This window comes from Thamnophis elegans, chromosome 7, assembly GCF_009769535.1.
Source record: "Thamnophis elegans isolate rThaEle1 chromosome 7, rThaEle1.pri, whole genome shotgun sequence".
NCBI classification, from domain to species: domain Eukaryota; kingdom Metazoa; phylum Chordata; class Lepidosauria; order Squamata; family Colubridae; genus Thamnophis; species Thamnophis elegans.
The window spans coordinates 34,783,073-34,808,839 of NC_045547.1; the positions used below are offsets into that span (position 1 = coordinate 34,783,073).

General features: G+C 37.1%; 1 protein-coding gene across 1 annotated transcript in view; it reads right to left on the reverse strand.

Annotated features, from left to right (window-relative positions):
• Window positions 1-18,509: 18,509 nt before the first annotated feature.
• EMP1 (epithelial membrane protein 1) overlaps window positions 18,510-25,767 on the reverse strand; it is a 33,697-nt gene continuing 26,439 nt past the window's right edge. Inside the window, exons 3-5 of the mRNA XM_032220629.1 lie at window positions 20,831-20,927; window positions 20,583-20,723; window positions 18,510-19,116 (exon numbers count right to left, since the gene is read on the reverse strand). Coding sequence (XP_032076520.1) covers window positions 18,962-19,116; window positions 20,583-20,723; window positions 20,831-20,927 — 393 coding nt within the window. The 3' untranslated portion in view covers window positions 18,510-18,961. The remainder of the gene's footprint in view (window positions 19,117-20,582; window positions 20,724-20,830; window positions 20,928-25,767) is intronic.

The window sequence follows — 25,767 nt, forward strand, 5'->3', positions numbered from 1 at the left end:
GTATGCAAAGAGGCAGCAGCTGGGAGGCTTCTTTGCCTGCCCACCACTTCCCAGCAGTGGCGGCTGGCTGGGGGCCACCAAATACTCCAGTCAGCTTGCCTTCCAGACTGGACCAGCCACTGTGGAAAGTAAGCAACCAAAGAGGCGGTGGTGAGGGAGGAAGCATGGAAACTAGCCCCTATGGGCATGGCTAGGTGGGGGAGCAGGTGACTGAGTGGGAGTGGGTGGGAGTGATGTCAAGTTGGCCATGCCCACTCAATCATATGACCCCCCCCACCTGCCCTAGACTCAAGGAGACCCTCTGCAGTCCCTCTCATCTGGCCGGGATGGCAGCGAGAGTGTTGGGCTGAAGGAAGGACGGATACACAAGAGAGAGAGAGAGGGAGAGAGAGAGAGAGTTAGTTAGTTAGTTAGTTAGTTAGTTAGTTAGTTAGTTAGTTAGTGGGCAGACTTAGCACTTTGTTAAGTTTGTTTCTCTGTGTGTTGTGCATATATACATGTCTTCATGGGTGCAATTGTGCAAGCATTTTTTTTCCTCTTTAAAAGAATTTTTGGATTTCTCCTCATCAAACCTTTAAGACTGAAAGAGTTAGAGTTGAAATATAAAGAGATTGTCAATCACCATACTGTTAGATTGATAGGCAATTATGGACTATCTTGATTATATCCTCCTGAGAAAGAATATGCTACTGTATGGTTGAGAAGAAGATCAAACTTCATTCCATGGAAACCCAACAAAGTTCATAGGGAGGGTTTCTTTCTACGATGGGCTTCTTGGGTCAACAGTGAATATCATCAAAAATGTAGGTAGAAAATTAAGCAGGCAATAGGCAATTGCAAAAAGGGAAGCCAATTTTCTGAATTCTGTTTCTTTGCACTTAGTGACTTATAAATAGTAGACTAATGTTCTGAAAACCTGACCTAAATTACTATATATTTTAAATAGCTGTAAAGCTATGCTGAAAAAGTTGTTCTCAAGGTATTGTGATAAATTCAATCAAAAGAAGGGAATTCTTGATGAATTTAAGGAGAAATGAGAGTATTGTATAGTAAATGGACAAATAAAATTACCAATCAAAGAGAATATTTGCACCTCAGGGTTGAAATGAGATGTTCTCTCTTACTCTTTCCTTTTCCTCTCTTCTCTCTCTGTCTGTCTCATCCTCTTTCTCTTTGTCTCTCTTCTCTTTCTCTCTCCTTCTTTTCCATTCTTCCGTCACTTTCTCTCTCCTCCCTTCTCTCTCCTCTTTGTCTCTTTCTGTCTCTCTCACCCTTTCTCTTTTCTCTCTCCTTCTTTCCCACTCTTCTGTCACTTTCTCTCTCCTTCTCTGTCTCTTTCTGTCTCTCTTCCCTCTTTTTTCTTCCTCTCTTCCTCTCTCCCACTCTTTTATCACTTTCTCTCTACCACCCAACCTGTCCCCATACTTATCTTCGACCGATCATGTTTGCAATAATTTACCTTCTTTTCTAAATAGGCACAGTTCCCTTACCAGATCCCTCGCTCATTCAAACACACACACACACACACAAAACCATTTTTCTCCATTCCAATTCAGATCCTATAAATCAATTGCTCTGTGAAACATCTGTGAAAAAAATTCAGGTGCTCAGGCATGAAAATGTGCCGCTCAAACACTATACTTTTCCGCACACACTGAAAAAAATTAGAGGGAACATTGATTCCCACTCTCTTCTGCTTCTCCTCTGACTCTTATTGCATGTATTGCTCCTGGAATTTTAGAAGATTAAATTAAATTAAATTCCCACTGAATTCACTTTTTTCTGAAGATTTGGATAGATCTGCATGATTTATAATAAATAACTTCAGTCACTGGCGGAACTGACATCCTGTCTCATTTATTCACAAAAACCTTTTCCCTCACTGAGATACCAACAGTGAAATACAGCTAGGACTATGGTGCAGTACAGGTAGTCCTCAACTTACAACAGTTCATTTAGTGACCATTCAAAATTACAACGGCACTGAAAATAGTGCTTTATGACCATTTTCACACTTACGGCCATTGCAGCATCCCCATGGCATGTGATTTGCATTCAGATGTTTGACAACTGACTCATATTTATGACAGTTGCAGTATTCAGGATTCATTTTGCGACCTTCTGAGAAGCCACGTCAATGGAGAACCCAGATTCACTTACCAACCACGTTACTAATTTAACTTGTTCACTTAACAAATGTGGCAAGCAAAGTTGTAAAATGGGACAAATTCACTTAACACATTTTTCACTAAACAACAGGAATTGTGGAATCAATTGTGGCAGTATGTTGAGGATTACCTGTAATGATAGTGGTAAAAGAAGTTTCTTTTTATCAAGTGATCAGGCTTAAATTTCCCTGTTCCATTTTTTAAGAGATAGGTTAAGCTCAACTCTATTTCATGAAATGGGCAACTTCATTAGCAACTGTTCTCCAGAGATGTTGGAACTAGCAATGAGGACCAAGTACCTCATTGCTAGAAATTTTGATGCAGTTCAGACTAGAAAAAAAATCTGATCTATCTACAGAAGTCAGAGGACCAAAGGGCATGCAATTTGTAAAATTCAAATTTGCAAAATTAACTGAAAATATGGGGAGACACAGAAAATATTCTTCATAAACCCAGATAGGGTGAGAGGGAAAGACACATTGTTCCTTTAAGTAACACAGTGCAGTTAGAATTTGAAGGATATTGTGTGTGAGCTCTTCAATGCTGACATCTGCAGAGATGAAAGGCCATTAGCATAAATTAATCATTAGTGAATACATCATGGTGCTATCAAACTAGAGAGAGAACGCAATCTAGTGCAAAGTTTAGGAGTGGAAAAGTAAGATAACCAGGGAACAGCAAGAATTTTTTATCAGACTCAAGTTTTGAGTGATATGTGGTCAGTCTCATTAGCATATCTTAATTAGGAATTAGTCTATCATTTGTGGAACAGATTATTATTTAAGACAGATGGGGTTAGAAATAATTAATTTATGCTTTGAAAAGGCAAATTTGGAGGCTGTTTAAATTATCTAGCTTTGTACAATACAAGCTTTCCACTTAACTCTTCGTTTTTGCTTTCCCTTTGTATAAAACAAATAGTTCCTCAGAAAATAGTCTTTTAGCTTTGAAATGCTAATGAAATACAATTCCGGTTTCCCACTTACACATGCCCAGGACTATTCATCAATGAAAGCAGAAAAATGTTATCAGTAAAAATAATGATAATAAAAGAAATATTGCTCATGTATAAATTCATGCAGGCTTCTAAATAGAGCTTATTTCACTGATGTCTCCTAGGCATGCTTATTGCAGTTTGATAGTGTTACCGATCCCAGTCCAAATAATCTGATATCCAGCCAACACATCATAGATGGGAAACAATCTTCATACTGGGGTGGGATAAATTCCTGCTGGGGATGTTTCCTTTTAAAAATCTGAACAGGTATGTAGAAATTATAATGATGGCTTCAAGAACTGATAAGTATACCTTCACAAGAAGTTCTTAAATTCTCACTCTGCGGCTTTCTTTTCAATGCCAGAAATAATAGTCAATAGATGATAGAGAAAAGGTAAATTGGAATCCATTGCTAATTTATACATTTTATTAAATTTACAAGAGTTGTTTTTCCTTCAGTTTGATTCTTGGAATTGAACTACTTGGAAACTGAAGATTGAAACAAGAATTAACTTTCATTTAACCATTTAGTCATACCAACATCTGGACAATGCCCCATTCTTATGTTAAGGGTTTGATTCATTTTCAATGACTGCACATATTTTGCCTAGTGGATGCCTCTAACAGTTATACCACCATATTTTAAGTACTCGAAGTCCCACAGATCCTGATATGTTAAATAAACACTTATTCCAAAAGACAGTTTCAAAGATATGATGTTCCTTGTTGATTTTATGACTCTCTACAACTTTAGATACTTCTAGATTAGATGGACTGAACTCCCACATTCCAGCACTCCTAATTCTTGCATAATGGCTGATAGAGATATAATCTACCACATCAAGGTTTAGAAGTTGCTGATCCCCTTTACTGGAATAAAGTCTTGCAAATCTTTAATGTCTATCTTCCATTCTTAATCTGTCACATGATAATAAAGATCTGACGGATCATTTAAACTCCCCAGAGATGATGAATAATCCACTGACATAGAAATGTGAGGATAAATCATATCCATTGAGATAATTTTAGAGGTAGCAAATAACAGAGCAGAGATTTTAAAGCCAACATCTGCATGGTAGGATGTTGAGGTGCTACAGAAGTGAATATGAGAGGAAGTTTATTGATAAGTCTTTTGGAGAGTCTTTTGGATTTTGCTTGTAATGTTAATCCTTACTGCAGCTGACCAGCTTTAAAAGTAAAAAGACAATATGAAGTCAAGACTTTTGTGAAAAGTGTCTGAAAACTCTATTATACTAGCATGCAACCAGGCCAACAGATCACATGAGCTAGCTCAAGAACATCTGCAGCTCCAGCTGCTTCCACCAAAATGACTACAGATGTGTCATGCCACAGGCTCTATCCCTTTTAGATATCCATGTGATGTCAAAAGTCTCATATAAGTAGGGCAAGGCTGGTACAACAATGTTTTAATTAGATTGACTGCTTTGACCTCTTTGTGGCTACTGCTGAGCTAGCTTTTTTTTTCAATAGCCTTGCAACGGGGTAATGCAGATGCATATGTGGGTTGTGATGGATAATGCTCTGATGATTCTCACAAGGACCTATCTAAGCTCCACTCACAATCTTCCCATCATTGCTGGGCACAATTGCCACTATAATTCTGTCACTAGCATCTTTTCTCCTAAGGAATCCATCTCTATCCAAAAGTTTACTTAAGGAGGAAGAAAGTGATAATCCTCCTTCCATCAGTAGCTTTAATAGATGGGAAAAACCTTGGGAGAAAGCCCTGAGGAGTAAGAGAATTGGGTGCACAGGCATGAGAGGTCCCTTAACCATCCAAGCTCTCCGAGAGCAGAATTACTTATTGCATCCTTGGACTGCCATCTAGTGGTTCTTTTTTTAAACTAACCTGGATCCTTTTAGAGAAGAACATGCCAGAAGAGCTTATGCCAGGCCTCTCTATGAGATGCTAGTGAGCCTTTTTAGATAACATTTATATTCTCTCAAAATTAGAAGGTGGTTGGGCGGAGTCCTGGAGGTAATCTCTTCAAGGTTAACTGGGAAGACTTCTGCCCCACTAGTGAAACATGAGGCTAGATTTGGGCTATTGTGAAGGCTTCATTGCAGGAGGGGAAAATTTTATTGACCTTGAAGAACAGCTGGCTTTAGGTCCCAGCTACATTGAACAACTAACATTACCAAGCCAAACTCCCATTTCTAGGGAAAGTTATTGAGAAGACTGGTGGACCAACAACTCCAAAGGACTCAGGAAAAGCATATTATTTGGATCTTTTAAAATTAGGGTTCAAATGTGGATATGAGGCAGGAATCATGTTGATTATTCTTATGACCTGATTTGAGGTAATTTTTAGATAAGGAGAGTATGACTTTGTTGAATTTCTTTGTGACATTCGATACTATTCATAACTGTATTTTCCCGAATAGCCTGCAAGGGCTGGGAGTAGATGATTCAACATTTTCCTGAATTCATGGTTCCAGTCATATTGGGAATATTCAAATCAATTCTAATCAGTGCTGTTAATTGAGAAGCTGATGAGAAAAGGACAAGTAGAAAATGAAGATTGCCTTCCCTCAGATAAAAGCCCACACGATTAGTTCCTTAGTATTTGATTGTCCAAAGTATTTACCATCTTTACCCACTACTTGGATGCAGTGGTGAAATTCAATTTTTTTTTACTACCGGTTCTGTGGGTGTGGCTTGGTGGGCGTGGCATGGGAAGAATACTGCAAAATCCCCATTCCCTTCGCACTCCAGGGGGAAGGATACTGCAAAATCTCCATTCCTACCCCACTCTGGGGCTAGCCAAAGGTGGTATTTGCTGGTTCTCCAAACTACTCAAAATTTCCGCTACTGGTTCTCCAAAACCTGTCAGAACCTGCTGAATTTCACCCCGGCTTGAATGGAAAGATACCCCATTTTTCATATATTCTTTCCGTGTCAAAACCTTTTGAAATAGGATTGACATAGGAAAAGGGATAGACAGTAAGTACTTCCCAACCAAAACATAGGGTTGGGTAGAAAGTCATGTGGCTTATTCAACACTCATCATTTTTAGTACTCATAGTGCCTCCCAAAACCAGGTAACTACAGGTACTGAGGTACCAGTGTATATTAAATGTACCTTATCTCCAAGAAATTCATAGAAGAAGAAACCTTTTTCTCCCCTTTTTAAGCTTTACAACAGATCTGCAAAGTAAATTGGTTTGATGGTGGGACAAATCACCCATAACATATTTGAGATTTGATGTTCAATGTTCAATGTGTTCTTTAGAGTTTGACACTTCAACCACCAGAGTAGTTTGTTTGTCTTAACTTTTCTTTGGAGTTAACATTTGGCCTTGGATGTTGGATCTGCATGGCCCTGTCTAGCCATTGTGATTATGGATAACCATTTAACTAGAAAAGGGTAGGGTAGGGTAGGGTAGGGTAGGGTAGGGTAGGGTAGGGTAGGGTAGGGTAGAATAGATGAGATGAGATGAGATGAGATGTATTTTCATAGCACAAATATCCCGGTATATAAATTGTGGGAAATTTCTACCAACAGATATATTAGGGGAATATTGATATTTTGACCTTGTCTCCTTTTACCTAGCTAAATTTTATTATACTGCTAGTAAAATGAGGTAGATATTTTACTATTTACTGATAAACTCACCACCAATTGTAATATTTTTCCTTGTTTTGCTTTTAACTTTAATGTGCTTTTTTGTTTTTTAATTTTTTTTAAACAAACAAACACAGACAAACATAAAACCACCTTCCAGTTACATACAGTGTGTGGATTGGTTACAAAACTTTTGTGCTTCCTCACCATAGTCTTCACTTACAATTTATATAGAATCTCATATTATCAATCTGGTATATATGTATACAATTATTATCATTGTTAAACATTTATTTGACTATAATTATTATTACTTCCTTTTATGTGAGATATTCTAAATTAGGAATAAATTTCTATTATGGCATTTCATTACATCATCCTAAAACCATCCAGTAGTGGTACATCTTTATATTACATTCTGTATAAAATTGTTTATCTTTGGTTACAAAACTTTTGTGCATCCCCTCCATAGTTCTCACTTACAATTTATATAAAATCTCATATTATCAATCTAGTATATATGTATACATTATTATCATTGTTAATCCTTTATTTGACTATCACTATTATTACTTCATTTTATGCAAAATATTCTAAATGTAAATAAATTTAAATTAATGTTTATTATAGCATTTCATTATGTCATCCTGTATCCATCCAATAGTGGTACAATCTTTTATCTCTTGCCATTTGTAGTAATTGTGTTCTAATTGCTTTCTTGGTAGATCTTACATGGACTTCTCTTGGCAACTTGTTTGTCACTGCATATCTTGTAAAGACTCAAAATCCCTCGTCTGTTCCTTCCATCATCTTCCCTTTGGTTATCACCAATGCTTCTGTCAGAATTTCTATCATTGCTTCTGCCAAATTTTCTCCCTTTTTTCTTCTATATTCTGGAATCTGAGGTAAAATTCTGATCTGACGATCTCCCATTCCAATATTCCACTCTTGTCTTTTTCAACCACGCTCAATTTGCTGTCAATATCTCCAATTTTCTTATCTCTTTATTCATCTTTTTCTTCAATTTGTTTGAACTCTATCCTCATATTTCATCATCGTTTGGTAGATATTCTTAATTTTTTCATCTGTTTTTCTTGTTCTTTGTTCAAGATTCTCTGTTCTCTTTTCAATGTTCTCTGTTCTTATTTGTATTTTTTGAATTTCTTGCATAATCATCTGCAATGTCACTTCCTTTTCTTTTTCCTGCTGCAACATCATCTGTATTGAGCTTTTCTGCCAGATGGTAAACATTGCCACTATATAGAATCCAAGACTTTTTTTATTAAGGTCCAAACAAAGTTAACAGTTCTCTTTCCAAATTCACTGCAATCTTCTTTCTTTCAACTCCAAGCTTTCTTTTCACTCCAGTTCAACTACTGATAGTACCCCAGAGGAGCACCTGTATAAACAATCCGTGCTCATCCCACTATCATTTTCAATAAACAACTCAGAGTCCTTGAAATAAAACACCAGCTCTTACTTTGCACAAGATTATCAAATGCTCAAAGAAAGAAAGAAAAAGCAATGTTTCCAAGCCTCCCAGCCTCTAAGTGGCAGTTACTTCTTTTTCTCTAGTTTTACTTCCCTCTTTATATTCCATACTTAAAAGGGGGGAGAATTTTTTTTTTTTAGAAAATGCAATAAAGCATTGAAAAAAAGAAAAAGAAAGTCTTAAACAATAAGTATTTTAAAAAGGGGGGAAAAACATTCCAGTTTTAAAAATAAGTGTTTGTAAAAATTCCAGCAATAAAAGGATTAAAGAAAAATAACACACTAAGTTTGACTCAGGCTTAATCTCACCGCTTGACCTCTTCTGTCTTCAATTTTAACTTTACTTTTGATCTTTTAGGGTGTTCTCTCATCTAATAATACAAATTATCTCACCAATTCGACACACTTTCTCTCCAGTTTTCCTTCCATTTTGGAGCTGTCCCAACTTTCAGCAGCTTTAATGGCTGCTTCTTTGTCACTGGAAAAAAGGGCTTCTCCAGGATCTACCAGGGACTTTGTGATGTCCCTGGGATCAGCAGGATGTGCCCTTCTCTACAACTGTCTCTACGGGATGGTTTAGGTCCAAAAGGACCGTCCAACGGCAGAGATATCGATGGCGATCTTGGAGCTTTAAGTTCACATATCATACCATCACGACGTCAGCAGCACCTTCCATGTGTTTTTGTTTTTAATTCACTGGTCAGTGAATTAAAAAATATTTATTCATACATACATACATATCTTTTGGCCTCCTAGATTTATAAAACGTGTTGTTCTTTGGAAGTATGGGAAAGAGCTATACCTTGCTTAATCCAGCCAAAGTGTATTCTTAATTGAATATCCAACTTTATCATATAGTAGCATCTCACACTACATTGCCTAAAGTACTTGCATTGCAACAGATGCCATGCTGTAGTATGTGTTGTAACAGAATGGAAAATGATCTGAAGATTCCTGCTTTGCTTTGTTTATTCTCATAGGAATATGTACAATCACCACAAATTAGTATCATTTCAAGTCCATCAAACCACATAAGTTTAGTACTTCTCAAGATCATTAGCAAAGCATTTGTCAGGCAGGGCAGGGCAGGACAGTTGAGAATACAGCATCCTGACTTCTACAATTTGTAGTCAATATATAATACATTGACTTTAACTGGTCAAATTAAGCCCAAACATAACTGATCAATGGAAATCTGTTGCTAACCTTCACCTGATTTCTGGTAGCATTGCTTAAAATCAACAGAACACATATCCTAACATATGTTTATGCCCAGAGCATAAAGAAAAAAACCCATTGATATGGAAATAAGACTTCAGAAATTATTAGATCTTTAGAGTGTCCGTTTCAATTTAAAGTTAAAAAAACAAAAATATTTTGATGCTCTAGGAACCAAAGCTCTGATATAGTGTTCTTGAAATCACGTTCCACTGCAGTATAAGTATACTTAGAACTAGAATGTCTAATCAAGATGACATATGATTAACCAGATATTCTCATGTAAAATGTAGGGAGAAACTAGGCAAAAAGTACATTTAATGTAATTAGATTCAATTAATTGTATTTATTTAGAAAATTTCTATGGCTGTCTAACTCTCTCTGTGATTCTGGGTGTCCTTCAAGGATAAGACCCCAATACAAAAATCCATAACCCCCCACCCCACCCCACTGGTGACAACAGTCAGATTAACCTCTTGATGGTTCAGTCAAGACCCCAGACTCATTGGCAGAACCACGTCTTCAGAGCTTTATGAAAGAGTGCAAAAGTAGGGACTAATCTTACCTCTGCAGGATGATGTTCCATAGGGAGGAAGTCACTACAGAGGAAGCCCTTCTTGGTCCTATTGGATAGACCTCCTTAGGTGAGGGAACCCATAGAATTCCTGACTCCAACTTTGGTGGGTCAGATAAATTTGACTGAGAAAAGGGGGGACCTTCAAATAACCTGGTTCCAAGCTAAGAAGGTAACAACCAGCCCTTTTATTGGACCCAGAAACAATTCAGCAGCCAATGCAGCTCCTGAAAAACGGTGACATGTGTGCAAATTTAGGCTTGCACAAAACCATGTAGGCCACTGCATTTTGTAGCAATTGAAGTTTCTGGATACTTTTAAAGGACACCCTCCATAAATGCAACTTAGTCAATACTGTATATCTTCCTTTCTTTGAGCCTATTTTTCATTTTGTGGGATGAACATGCTCCATTTTTAATGCTATTTAAAAAATGGGTTTATGATGTTACTTTTGTCTTATTCCTTGAAACAATTTAAATTCGTTTCATTTTTAAATACTTTTCCCTTTTCTCTTGCAATATTTACCATGGACATTATTTAGGATGCTTCAGTGATGATGTGAATGATTATATGGTCACAAATTGAAATCTGCCCAGTTTGCATTATTGTTTAGACTGATCTGGCACACCCACTCCTTTTAGCCAATGGATGTTGCCCTCCAAAGGAGGCTACTTTGGCCTGGGCTGTGGAAGACCAGACACTGGTTTCTCTAGAGGCATTTTGTGAAGCATTTGCTGGTACCAGACTTCTCCCAAACCAATAGGCCAAATCATCAGAGATTCAAAGACAAAGCTCTAGCTATTTTTTTTTAAATTACAGATAAAATGGATAATGTATAGATGTTTTCAGTTCTGTTTGTTGCTTTATTGTTTACCATGTTTTAAATGAGCAGTTATTTTACATTAGTTTTTTTTTGAACCTTTTGAACACTGCCCAGAGTTGCATCAATTGGAGTAGCACGGACGGACGGACGGACGGACGGACGGACGGACGGACGGATGGATGGATGGGCAATCCAGTAGGTCAAAGAAAACCAGTACGTGCAGCTGTGGAGCTTGAGCCATATACACAGCTGATCCAAGATTCAAATCTAATTTCTATTTCTCCCTGCCATGCATTCCAACAGGCAGAGAGATATCTGCTTTTGGATAGGAGAAGTAGTCGCTATCACTGAAGCACTTCCCTTGTTACTATAATGGAATGAGCTGCTCTCAGGCCCTTTGCATCTAACTTTGCCCAGTTCAGCCCTTATTGCCTAGACTTACCCAAGCTCCTTATTTCCATGCATTTAGTTCTCTTTTGAAAAAAACCTGTTTTGAACACAGAGGTCTAGCAAATAGTACTTCTATATTTAAAATTTTAAATTAGACCTAAAATAAAGTATATTGAATCCATACATATAAGGAATCACTGTAAGACCTTATTAACATTTAGAAAAGGATTGTATAGCAAAGCTCTGTTGCAGAGATAGTTGATTTTAACCAGGACAAAGTTCCATACTCTTCTAGTTTTGTGTTGCTGGTTCTGTCTCTAATGAATCATCTACCTCCTTTTAAAGCATATTTTAAACATAAACTGAAATTTGGATGATTGTCCTTTTTCTGTTCCCATTATTCTGGTAGAATGGGGTGGGGCTTTTGTGTCTGCTGTATGGGTGCTATTGATCTGAGTCACCCTACGCTTACCTCTTCTTCAGTCCTGTGATGCTCAACCAGGCTACTTTCAGAAGAATGCTAGATCTGTTTTCCAAAATAGACCACTGGCAGAATAGGTGTGTATTAATGAATTTGCTATGTATTCATCCATAACAGACTAAAGCATCTGTGACCTCTTAATGAGGCAGTTGAAAGATAGCTAGACCTAACAAGGTTGTCTTCACATGATCTTCCTTTGTCTTTTTAATAATTTTCCATTGTCATATTCAACCTTATCATCTGTTGGCAAATTTTTGAAGGGTTTCTGGGTGATATCAAAAGGTTGGGAACCAATGTAGTGCCAGGATCTTACATTGTGCACCTGGCCCTATCTTAAACGATTCCAGCATGGAGGCATGACAGCACGTTTCTAAAAAAAAAGGAAGTATTTACATGCTATATAAAAAGGAAGACTGTCAGAGAAAAGGTTAGAGTGTAGACTTCTCCTTGTCATGTATGCTTTGAATGTTCTGGAAATAATTTACTGAAAGGAGCATTTGACTGTTTGTTTCCTCCACAAACTGTTTGAAGCAGTACAATCAGATTGAGTACAATCAGATTCTTATATTCTATGAGGCTGCTAATTATTACGCTTCTTGGTGAGAAAAATGTAGCTTTACTATTTTTTGCTGGCAAGATTTTTAGACTTTTCATCTAGCTTTCCCCCCTCCCCATTTTTGCATTGCATTTTTGTCCATATCTCTCCAGTCCAATTCATTCTCTAAAAGCTGCTCTTGCAATTTAGTCATAAAATGATCACAGAATCCCATTCTCTCTATTAACCAGTCCAATTTCTGTGGGCTGCTCTAATCTCCTTGCTGAGGTAGAAGCAGCTTTGCAAATGTCTCTTGCTTCAAAAATGAAATAATGGGAGCAGTAGCAGATGAGTGGTCACTGCAGGAGTTTTACAGAGCTCCCTAGCTCAAAATGTGCTACTATTATTTAAACTGAGAGGAAAACAACTATTGTATGTTTTATCACATAGAGCAACAAGGCACCAAAGATAGGATGCTTGCCCATATCTATTAGATAGAAGTATGGGACAGGAATGAAGAATTTGGAGTTACAAGAGCCAGGCACTACCTCTCCTTAATATTACCAATATTAGCTACTTTGATCTGCTAGATTTTAATGGAAAAGAAAGCTCCAATAAATGGGTTGGATTTGAAAGAATTAGTGTTTTCTCCCAAAGGGCTAGTTCATACTGAAGTAAAATGCTCTGAATTCTTCTTCTTTTTTTTCTTTCCATATGTAAATGTTTACAATGAAGCACTGGATTTCATTATATCATCATGATTATCTAGCATACTATCTCCCTGTTTCCTATTAAAATAATAATGACCTAAATTGGACTAAATTTTAAATGAATGCTTTCCATATCTATCTGTCTTCCAATTCTTAGTAGAAAAATTAAATCCAGTTCTATTGGATATTTCACTTAAAAATCACTACTTCAGACTGTTTGTGGAGGTACTGAATAGTCAAATGCTCCTTTCAGTAAATTATTTCCAGAACATTCAAAGCATACATGGCAAGGAGAAGCCTACATTCTAATCTTTTATCTGACAGTCTACCTTTTTATATATCATGCAAATATTTCATTTTTAGGGGAAGAAGCCCTGAAACATGCTGTCATGCCTTCATGCTGATACTTCCTTTGTGTCTCAAAGATCATTGATAACTTCATTTGTGCACTTTTCGTACTCATTAAAAAGCCTCCTGAACATTGGTATATGTGATGTTTTGCAGATTGAAACATCTGATGGGATTTCCTAGAAGATTGTTTCCTAAAGGATTTTCATAACTACTATGTTAGAAAGGACATTATTTTGATAATGCATAAAAGTCACTGTTGTTAAACTGGTTTGTTTGTTTTATTTGCCAGTGCTCATATCGGTCATAACAGCAGAGCTGTTTCACTGCTCAATCAGTGATGGGATTCAAAAAAAAATATTACCAGTTCTGTGGGCGTGGCTTGGTGGGCATGGCAGGGGAAGGATACTGTACATTCCCACCTCACTCCAGGGAAAGGTTACTGCAAAATCCCCATTCCCTCCTGATCAGCTGGGACTCAGGAGACAGATAATAGATGGGGGCAGGGCCAGTCAGAGGTGGCATTAATATAGGTTCTAGTGTGAATTGAGACTTGGCCTGATCCATTAGAATTAATTCCACATCAGCCAGGAATATAGAGTAAGATTTAGAATGTATATGCACCCCCAAACTTCAAAATGTTATGGTACCGTTTGTAATTCTAAAACACACAAACATGCACATATTAGGAGGAGTTACTAAGGAAAGTGTGAAAAATAAAGAACTAAGTACAAAAAAATGCACTTGTCTATTATAGGTTGCACATGAAAGGTATGCAGACAACAAAAAAACAAAATCCTCTTTTAGAAATGCTTAGGAAAATAGGTTATCAATAATTCTGCAGAGTCTTCCTTCCCCCTTTGAAGTAAGAAAGGTAACAGGAATTACATTTGCAGATCTATTCTTCTTTACATAACACTGAAGAGTCATGCTCTTCCACAGCAAATCCATTGTGTGGCAGAATAATGAGCCTTAAGTTTCTAACTCACAGGAATTCTATCCAGCCAATGGAAAATAGTTTTACACCCCTCTAAGGTGATTAAATATGTTTATTCACCTTAAATATATCAAATTGATTTCAGCAGATTTGTTTTTCTCTTTTAGTGCTTTTAGCATCTAGCCAGAGTGCATTTCCATTTTCTAGGTAACCTAGAAACCTGCAGGTTTCCATATCACACAATACAAATTTGAGGGAATATCTATTATGTACAGAGGGGTTAGTTGCTATGGTTGCAAATTAATATAAATTAAGAGAATAGTATTACTTTATGGAAATGCACAAGAAAATGATTTGATTTAATGAAGATTTGATTGACTTGTCCCACAATTGGACTGACTTCAGTGAAATGAATGAAATCTGATAGCCATAAAGAACTTTCCTCCTGCTTCCAGGTTGTTATAGAACATTTGCTTTTCAGTTTCCCACTTAAACTTACATATCGCTTCATAGTGCTTTTACAGCACTCTCTAAGCGGTTTACAGAGTCAGCATATTGCCCCCAACAATCTGGGTCCTCATTTTACCCACCTCGGAAGGTTGAGTCAACCTTGAGGCGGCAAAATTTGAACTGCTGAACTGCAGCTAGCAGTCAGCTGAAGTAGCCTGCAGTACTGCACTCTAACCACTGGGCCACCTTGGCTCTTATTTAGAGTTCTGGGGAAATGACATGGAGTGAATGGCATGATGGTCTCTCTGTCATTGGCATGATTAAGTAGTTATTGAGCCTTATCATTTCCACAAATTCTGCTTGCTAAAAATGTTTAGGAGAAGAATGTCCCTTTGCTTTCCTCCTCTTTGAACATAACCCCCCCCCCCCGCACCCACCCACTGTCTACCAATGACTTTGCTTTATTGCTCATTCTATTTTCTGAGAAAAAGAGAAGCGAGACCATTCTGTTGCTCTGGCTTCTTCTGATTGGTTCATTTTGTGTGTGTTTCTACCTTTTCATGAAATCCATAAACTATTAAAAGCCTTCGATCTATCCAAGTGTGACCTCAGGGTATGGTCAAAAAAACTTTTTTAAAAAAGCAACTGACATAATGTGATCAAAGCTCCATCTACGTCTTATGTGAAACACATGTCCAACAGACAAAAGGAACAGGCAAAGCTTTGATTGCACCTGTCATCTTGACTTTCTTTTCCCTCACTCCCTCCAGACACCCTTGTATTTGTGTGATCTACTCTATTTGTGTGATCTACGCTCTAACTTTATCCTTATACCAACTAATGCAGTCTTACATTCTGTGCTAGCTGTTCCAATTTAACTTGAATTTCCACTCAGCACTCTGAATGCCTTAAATTTTATTGACCTATTTAAATCAAGCTTTATTTTAAACTTCCTTGTGAAAGCAAGATTTGTTAAAAAGTCCCAAGAAGAAGAAAATATCACTGGTCAAACATTTACTGCTTTTAAGAATAGGTGATGGCAAGCAATGGTGGAATTCATTTTTTTTTACTATCAGTTCTGTGGGCGTGGCTTGGTGGGTGTGGCAGGGGAAGGATACTGTAAAATCCCCATTCCCTCCTGATCAGCTGGGACTCGTGAGGCAGAGAATAGATGGGAGTGGGGCCAGCCACAGGTGGTATTTGCCGGTTCTCCGAACTACTCAAAATTTCGGCTACCAGTTCTCCAGAACTGGTCAGAACTTGCTGAATACCACCTCTGATGACAAGACTACAAGTGGCTTTCCCCTGTACAAGAAGAGCACTTTTTCTATGTCTGTTTCTGTGGCATTATACCTGTGTAGCAGTCTGCTTTAGCTGATTCTGCTAAATTGGGCAGAATGTGGTCAGGTCATAATCATTGTTATCTGTCCAGAAGGGCCCAAACTTTTCCAATGATTCTCGGCATCTCAATGAAGTCAGTAATGAAGAAAGTGTCAAGCCTGCAGCCGGTTCCTTTTAAGATCTTTGGTCTGCCACACTCTCTATTATTTTACTGTGCTTTTTCATTAGTGGGGAATTGGGAGGTGGAATAGTAAGGAGTAGAATGCGTTGTTGTCAAAATAAAAAAATTCCTTCCTAGAAGCCCAAGGTCATCCTTTGTCTCTACACCTCTGAGCCTGACCGGAACTGGATGGGTAGAACTGCCAGCATGGCAGTGGAAGATTGAATCATATGATGGATTTGTGGGTGTGGGGGCAAGATCATGAACTTTCAACTGGTTGGGGAAACCCAGGAAGCTTTCAGATTCGGGTTTTCCACAGATGTGCCAACATGTCTCTCTTAATAAATTGGAACTTTAAAGAAAGCTCTGCCTTGAATTCTGATTTAATTTTGGGTGATATTTGGAACACTGACAGTAAGTTTGCCAATCAGCTATGTCAACACTCCTAGCTTTTTAGAATGATCCCATTCAAAAAGGCAAATTAGTGGTCACTCTTTACTCTCATATCAAGCAGCTAACTTTTGACACAGTTTCAAAAATGTTTCTGGTGAGGTTTTTCTTGCAGTTGGTTTAGCACAACCTGGACTCTTTGTTGGAGGCCATGTTCTATCTATAGGCAATAAAACCTCACCCCACCATGATAGTGGAGGCAGATGACCATGCTATGACCAAAACCTGTCTAGAAGCATGATGGTGTTTCCTATTCAAGATCTACTCACCAAAAAAGGGTTGAAATGGTCCTTTGTGAGATCTCAACTGGTACAGAGTACCCTGTTCCATAAATAGTTGAATACGAATGCCTCTACATAAAGCTGGGCTCCAGAAATAATCTGTGCATCACCCCTTTAGCTGCATAGCAGCAATTTTGCCTCTGCCAAGTGGTTATCCTGAAAATACTAGATTGTCCTCATTTTTCCTTCAGGGGAAGAAGTGCTATTGATATATGCTGCTGGAAAATCAATAAGACTCACATGTCTGAGAAACTGAATTTTATTTTATTTTACTTTATTTTATATATCCCTACTTCTAGGGACACTTGTATCAAAATATTTACAATGGCTGCACATAAAATAAATGTTGAGAAATGGCAAGTATGACAGAACATAATCTAGCAAATACATGTAAAAACAGTATAATGAAGAAAGCAGGAAAGAGAATACTGTTTATATGAAACTTGCAACCCTGAAGCCCTCCTTACTTTTCATATCACTCAAGTACAATAAAGCAGAGACAGTATTAGCAACTTCCTAAGCATAGTTTCCATTATTTTGAACTGATCTATGTGGTGGGAAGGCAAATGATAACTCTGATGTAATAAGAAGTCTCTCCACTTTAATATAGCAATTTTCTGCTTGGCCCTCTATTTGCAAAATTTAATTAGCCGGTCTTCTTATGTCTTGGGAGACAAACTATATGCAATAAAAACAAGGGGAGGTTTAAGATGAGTACATACGCACACAAAACAGAAGCGTTGTTTCTATTATCACAGAATTCTGACTCAGGAACCTGTTTTATAGTACAAATAATTTCTTTCTTGACCAATGCAATATTAAGGTCTGCCTCCAACATACATTATATATTATTGTTTAAATGCAAGTTCCAATATTGAAAGTCCCACTTTAACAATGTTCCACCCCCATCCCCCATTCTATTCAATGAAATGAGAATTTTTTAAATCTAATTTGATGCTGGGAGATGAGATCACATGAGCCAGAGTTGAATGCCTCAAGGATTGACAGCTTGAAGAACACAAACTTTATGGACCCAACAGTTCTATCTTCATAGTATAGCTTTGTAAAATGAATGTATCCAGTTTTGCTGAAAAGTTGAATATCTTAATGACATGCTTTATAATTAGGAATATTGTTTGCCTTTCTTCACCTTCTCTCATCTTCCTTTACCATTCACCTCTTTTTCATTCCCCAAAGGCTACTGCCTTCTATCTTCTTCAACAACAGCAGCTCCATTTCTTTATATGACAATAAAGAGTGGAAATTAAATATTTTAAAACATTAAATTTAAAGGGTACAATTTAGATAATATTCAAACAGGTTTATTTTTCACATTTCATATTTTTTAATTCCAATGAATTTCTGTAGGGAGGAAAATGAGATTTTACAATGAAGTGACATCTCTCCCATCCAAAATTTGGAAAATAGACAAGTTGATAAATGGAACTGGTTATGGAACAGTTAGATGACTTAGGAGATGCTGGTTAGTTTAAAAAGTTCTGTCACCCAGTACTTCGTTGCTGTCCTTTAGCATCAGATGACTGAGGCAAGGACCTCATTTTACTTCATAATGTGGCCAGCTCTAACACTGCTTAATTTGGAAGGGAGGTTGATACTTTTAGTGTCACACTTCATGATACCTTCTTGGATTATTAGAAATGGGTGGATAATGTTCATGGGTGATATGTCATACTGCTGAAGGATCAAGAAGGAAATTGAGCAACTTATTTATTTCTGACTTTTCAGCTGTCAGTGAAGGAGAAGATGGAGGCCTTTGAATGGAGTCTGAGAAATACCACCTCTCTAAGCTGAAGATTCTTCAACCATCTTCGTGGTCTTAAATTCATAACAGGAGAGAGTCTATAGCAATTCTCTCTTGTGGAGTTTTCAGTGTTTCGGCATATTGGGTGAGTAGTGTATTCATTATTTTTGGCAAACTTCTCATAGCAAAGTGAGTTCATAACCCTCCCACAAGTCCCCTAATTTCTAATCTTCCCTCTCTATTTCACTCTGACAACTCTCATTTTTTCCTGAGTACAAGATACAGGATCCCAATAATAAAGCTAAAGCAAAAGCAGATCCAGGCAAGTATAAAGGAATATCCAGGGTGACTGTCTTCATAATAATGACTAAATCGGGCAGTATAGATCGAGGCAGCAATCAAAATAAACAGCCCTGTGAAAACAAAAGCAAGCAAGCAAATAAATAATAAAATAAAGTAAAATTGGGAAGACACTTTAAAACTTTAGTTTATCCAAACAATTGTAGATTTCACAGTGAAAAGAACTGGAAAGAAAAGGATTAACTTCCTTTAAGTGAATATTGAAAAAAATCCAACTGCTTTGTTATTATAAAATAAATATATATTTTGTTTTGAGGCACATGGTTTATGATTACCTTATCAGATGGATTTTCTTTTAATCAAATCCAGAACCTAACACTCAGTTGATAGGACTCAGTTGCATGTCTGCAGTCATTCCATATAGAGCCATAGCTGATATCCTGAACGCTGAACACATTATTTCCCTTACCCATTTTTTCTGTCTTTTTTCCCTTCCTTATCAACATGCCTGATAAAAAAGTTCTTGGAAACTCCAATGCCTGCATGCTACTTTGTAATCTTGAGTTGGTCTAAAAAAGATTGTCTCGGACTCAATATAAAATATTTCTATAGACTCTTATGGAGGGATGTGGTGGCTCAGTGGCTAAGAGGTTGAGCTTGTCGATCAGAAGGTCTGCAGTTCAGTGGTTCAAATTCCTAGCTCCGCATAACGGAGTGAGCTCCCATTACTTGTCTCAGCTTCTGCCAACCTAGCAGTTCGAAAGCACATAAAAATGCAAATAAAAAATAGGGACTGCTTTGGTGGGAAGCTAACAGTTCTCCATGCACCTTTGGTGTTTAGTCATGCCGGCCACATGACCATGGAGACGTCTTCGGACAGCGCTGGCTCTTCGGCTTTGAAACGAAGATGAGACCATCCCTAGAGCCAGAAACGACTAGCACACATGTGCAGGGGAAACTTTACCTTTACGTATAGTCTCTTATATATAGATAAAGTCGATCTGAATGCCTTGGAATTATTATACTTTCTTCTTTATGGTAGGCCCCTGATATCTGTAGTAATGTAATTGTTTCTGTAGCCTGTCAATGAAGATACTATCTATTTCCACATATAGTGAATGGGTTTTTTTTAACATTGGAGCACTTGTCAAAGTTCCCCAAGTGAAAAAAAGTATAGAAGGTAACCATGATGAAAGACCCTTTTCATCAGTAGCCTTCACAATTATAAAATACCCTCCATGTGGAATTTTTCCTGGTACCTTAACAGCTATCAAAGAAAGAAGACTTTATGTTTACACTTTGGTTTTCTATTTTCTTATTTCTGATAAATATTTTACTATTTAAGCAATGAACTATGTGCCTCTTGGATCCAATAAAACTATATGAAGTACTACATAAAAGTACTTCACATAGTATTAGTAGTATTTCCTACTTGAGCAGGGGGTTGGACTAAAAGACCTCCAAGGTCTCTTCCAACTCTGTTATTTTGTCATGTTTACATATCATAACTGTATACCACCCTTCTCCAGTATTTTGGACTGATTTCCAGTCTGCTACTATAGACAATGGTTTTCCTTACAGCAAATCAGCATAATGGCTCCAGTGATGTAGAAGCGTTTCCCCTTCTCCATGGTGAAGAGCTGTACCACAAACATGACCAAAGAGACGAAGGAAAAGATGATGGCCAGGATCATGAAAGCCTGCACAGCCTTGAGGGCAGCTAAAGACACAAGGCAAGGAAGAGAGTAAGAAAGGAATGCAGGAGTTCAATGTATAGCAATATACCATTAAAGCAATATCCATAGATAAAAATAAACAGTATATTACCCAAGTCATCATTGTGAACAACAATGTCCTGGCAATTGATTTCTGTACATAGCTTCCATAGCCCTGAGGAGTTTGTTTTCTGAAAAACAATCCAGACCTAAAATAAAGCAGAAGAAGCTTTAATATTTGGATTTCTTCCCTTCAGGAACTGACATCAAGCTAAAAGTGGAAGCCAGTTTAGCTGAACTTTTGCAAAACTGTCATCAATAAGTACTAGGTTTTCCAAAAAGGGTGATGTTTTTGTACCAAAAGACATTTTGGATTATGCTGACATGTAACAGATATTAGAGGGTTTTTTTTCCAACAATGCACGTACAATAATATGTGATTATTAGAATACATATACTTGCAAAATGTGATATGTTTAAGATAATATAAACTTAGAAAAAAGAGTTTGCCAAAATAGAAGGCAATTACTGATGTGAAATTTAACATTGATTTTGTAGGGATGTATAATAGAATGATTTATCTGAACAAAAAAACAAGATTTATGAAAATAGTTGTTGTTGCAGGATCCAATCTGGGTTGGTCACTGGAACCAGAGGATTAGTCTTCCAGGTTTTAATGCTGGAGCCCATCCTCAGGGAACTTCTCTCTACTATAATGTGTGCCTTGGGCTATTATATGGGTCATATTTATGTGGTGCCTTCCTATTGGTTAATTGGTGTGTTGATGGCTGGCTATTTGCTGTTGTTTCCTTGTGTTGCCAAGTCCTTGGCTCCTAGGTACTGATAAGCTGGTGGTAAATCAGTACTCCTGTTGACTGACAAAGAGCCCATTTCCCAGGTTTCAATCATTTCCCTGGCTATCTTTGTACCTGCATGGCCAACAATCTTAGTCACTGAGAAATTGAATGTATGTTCTTGTTCATTACAATGTATTTGCCTTTATTCAATAGTTATTGTTGCTCAGAAAATAATGTAATTAGCAAGTCCCAATTAGAAGCTCATCTAGAAAGTCCATTTTGAGTTTATTTTATTCTTGGGGAAGGAGAGGAGATTGGTTTCCAACAAGTGAAATGGCTATTTATAAAATATTTATTTTTTAAAAAGCTTGTTATGTTCAAACTACTTACAAAGTAGTATTGGGATTTCTGCTGTTGTGGCAAATTTGGAAATGTTTGAAACCAATCCTGATCTAAGATATAGAAACTGGGGGAAAGAAACTCAATGGGTATAAAATGAGAACATTGAAACCTAAGAGCTGCCAGCTGGATTAAACCAAAGGGCTATTTACTCCAGCATTGTATCACACAGTGTCATGTCTGTTTCATCTGAGAAATTTATGAGACAGTTCTTTTCATTGTTGTTTCCCAGAGGCTAGTGTCTAAAGTACAGTATGCTGCATTTATTCTGGAGACAGTTTACAGCCACCCAGGCTACTAGTCACCAATAGCTATGCCTTCCTGAAATATCTACATCTCTCTTGAAGCATTTAAAGTGATAGCTATTATCATATTTATCTCTCTTGAGATTTGGGCTTCTTGGCTTGTGATAGGAAGACATATTTACTGCTTTGTCCCAGATAGTGCAAATGAATCAACTTTGACTTTCAGCACCTTAATACAATCATATACCATATATATGGTTTGTGATGGTTGCTCCAACTGATAGTGTTTGCCCTTGTACACTAGGTATGAAGGACTGTCTTGTACTAGTTGACCTATTTCTTCATCAAGTGTTCAGTATTTTCTGTTCTGACAATAAGTCTCAATGGCTTAAAGCAGAAGCCTCTTACATCATCTTGTACCTGATCATTTTCAATTAGAAAAGGGTCTAATTGGAACCCAAATAGATGACCATGAATAGGTCATCTATAACTGTTTCTGTAACTACTACTGTTCCACTAGGTATGATCCCTTCCTAGAGATTATTTCACAAGAGCTAACTTATCTCTTCACATGCTCCTCAGCCTTCTGTTCACAGGGTTTGGATCTATTTCCTCAGCAAGTCAGAAACATAGGATTAACTTTTTTCAAAAAAGAAAACAGAGATTCTCGAGTTTAGGTTTTACCAGATGTTGTGCTTATTGGAGAACTGCAATCGAATAACTATGATTATCAAGCCAGTGAAATTTAGAACAGCAAATTCAGGAAGCCATGACACTGAATTAAATAAAAAAAGTTTGCCTCATCATCTCTTGCAATAATATATGTTAATCCTTGCTGCATTTATTCTGTTTGTAACACAATGTATTTATAAATCATACAGAAGGCTGAAACCCTCCCATTCATAGGCATAAACAGGAGAGGGGGTCAAGCCACAAAAAATGTAGTGCAAATCACATGAATCTTTGCCCCTCCCTTGCCTGTTTTGACTTCCCTCCCTCCACCACAGATGAACTGTTCCCTTTGCGGTTGCCTTAATACCAGAAGCCAAACTGGCTGCTCCATGAACGGTCTTTGAGAGTTCTCAATTACAATGCAGCCACATTCCCAGATTTTAAAGAGTGCAAATAATTTATTAACAAGTATCCTTTAGGAAGCATTAGATGCTAGATGCCCTGAGAATGTGGTGAAAAAGGTCATACTTCTGATGTCATGAATATTGCAGTCCTTCAACTGGATTTTCTCTGTGAGCTAAGCAGGGTCAAAGTTATTTGCTTTTTGGTGCATTTGTATCTTAAAAATGTTTTTAATGTAATTTGATATGTTAGCTACCATTTCATTTATATATTGACCCCTTAGGATAGAACTATATTTTCTATGCTTCTAGGTTATAGTGAGCAGAATAGAGATCCATTTAGAGCAGATTTATTTAGAGGAGAGCCATTGAAACAAATGAAAATACAGTTGTCTATTTCTTTATATAATTTCCTTTATGATTTTGGAGGCTGCCTGATTCTTAGGTTTGCAGACATCATATATACTGTATATAATGTCTGCAAACATTATAATATTAACCTAATATAGGTTAATGAGATATATGGGCATCAATTTTTCAAAGCCTAGTCTAAGATATAGATCTTAGTATTACTTTAAGAAAGGGTATAGGAGGGGCAGCAGTGAATTCTTATAACTTGCAACATGAAAATGGTTTCTTGGGTTTTATTCCTTGTAAAACCTATCCAGATGAATGTAACTGAGTGTTCCTGAGATTTTTTTTTAAATATGCATTATTTACATAAAAAAGTAATTAAGCTGAGTACTTCAATGATACCCAAACAGTTGATAGGGGCCCATTTGGTCTAAGAAAATCTGAAGGAGAAAACATGGAGAAACACAGTAAAGGACATAGTACTTTTGTTCCAGCCTCTTACTTCATAAAATATTTTAGAGGAGATCCTTGGGGAGAAATCTAACTGCACATTTGCTATCTTCCATATTCAAATGAGAGTCATGAGAATCTGGAATGCATACAACAAAGATATCCCTACATTTCTCTCTCTCTATTCTATTCTCATGGATTTCTGATGTGAGGGGATAAATGCCAAATACTGGAACAACAGAGTGCTGAGAAAACAAAGAACCTATTATGGTTTCCTGAGTTTTTTGGCTTCTGAATATCTTTCCTGTTTTTGTTCAATAGTATGTTGGCTTGTGTGCCATGTGTGTGTATGAGTGTGTATAAAATAAGTAGGCTGCTTCAGATAGAAGTATCCAGCAGATGTCATCATAAACTAAAGCAAAGGAGCCAGTTGATATGTAAATATAAGCGTGGCCAAAGCAACAATGAGTAACACATTCCACTGTCTTTCTGCTTAGTTCACTTCTACCGTTCGTCAGCTAGCAGTCCAGAGTCAATGCTGTGAAATCCAATGAGGCTTCTTTTCTAATAAGTATACCTATTCATGCAACATTGGGTGTGGGTCATTGAAAATCAGTCCACGGCTGATTTTTTTTTAGTACACTGTTTTCTTTTCCAAAGGAAGTGGTGGGAAAAGAATCTTGAATTTTGAATCTTTTACCAGAAGTTTTTTTAAAGCCACAAGTACTTCCCCATTACCCCCAGAATTGCTCAACCATGCTATTGAACCATTATAAAATAAATAATTGTGGGGGGGGACTGTTCCCTCTTATTTGCTTATCTCCTGAGGGTTATCCTTATTGTGAGTTTATTGAGATTAGTCTAATTAAGAGAACATAAGGGAAATTATGTAGTTTAGAGCTAATGTCTCCAACATCAAATCAACCATACATTAACTTTACTGAAATATAAAAGGAATAACAATAATTGTGAAATACTATTGTAAAGGAAAAAGAATTTGATGGCTTGTTATTTTATTGAGATTAACAAAACTAAAACCATCTTAAATTTATCTTCCCAACCTGATCATCACTGGACTTCAAGCCACATTACCAGCTATGTAGACTTTGGATTGTGGAAATTTTAGCACATCAGGAGGGAACCAAATAAGATCAGGTTGCTTCACTTTTAACCCTGGTTCTTTTGAAGTATCAATCAACTTAAACATGAAAGGTTTTTAATATAACAGAGAGGGAGAGAGGTGGGAGGGAGGGAGAGGGAGAGAGAGAGAGAGAAAGAGAGTCTACAAGGCAATTCCTGCTCAATTAGAAAAAAAAACAGTGGACCTCAAAACCTATTCACACAGTCACCAAGGGCAATCATAAATATCAGAAAAGCCTGTTCTAGCCTGTGCTGAGTTAGTTTTTTATATCTCTAGTAAGAGAAAGGCCATGCTAGTGTATGGTAGACAAAAATCAGGACAACTCTGGGATCATTTTCCAGACTAACACATTTTATTAAAAGACATAACACTTCACAAGCCTCAGTATCAAATACTGAGCCATAGTTCCCAAAGACCTATGCCTTGTAAATAAAATATGTTAATTTGAAGTGTTAATAGACTCTTCCTGATTTGTGTATCTGTGCCTGCCCATGTATGTGTGTATATATGTGTGTCCATGTGAAGTTTGTTTTTAGTGAACTGTATCTAAATACTAAACTAAGTAGTTTAAATTCTGCAAGTGTTAAAAA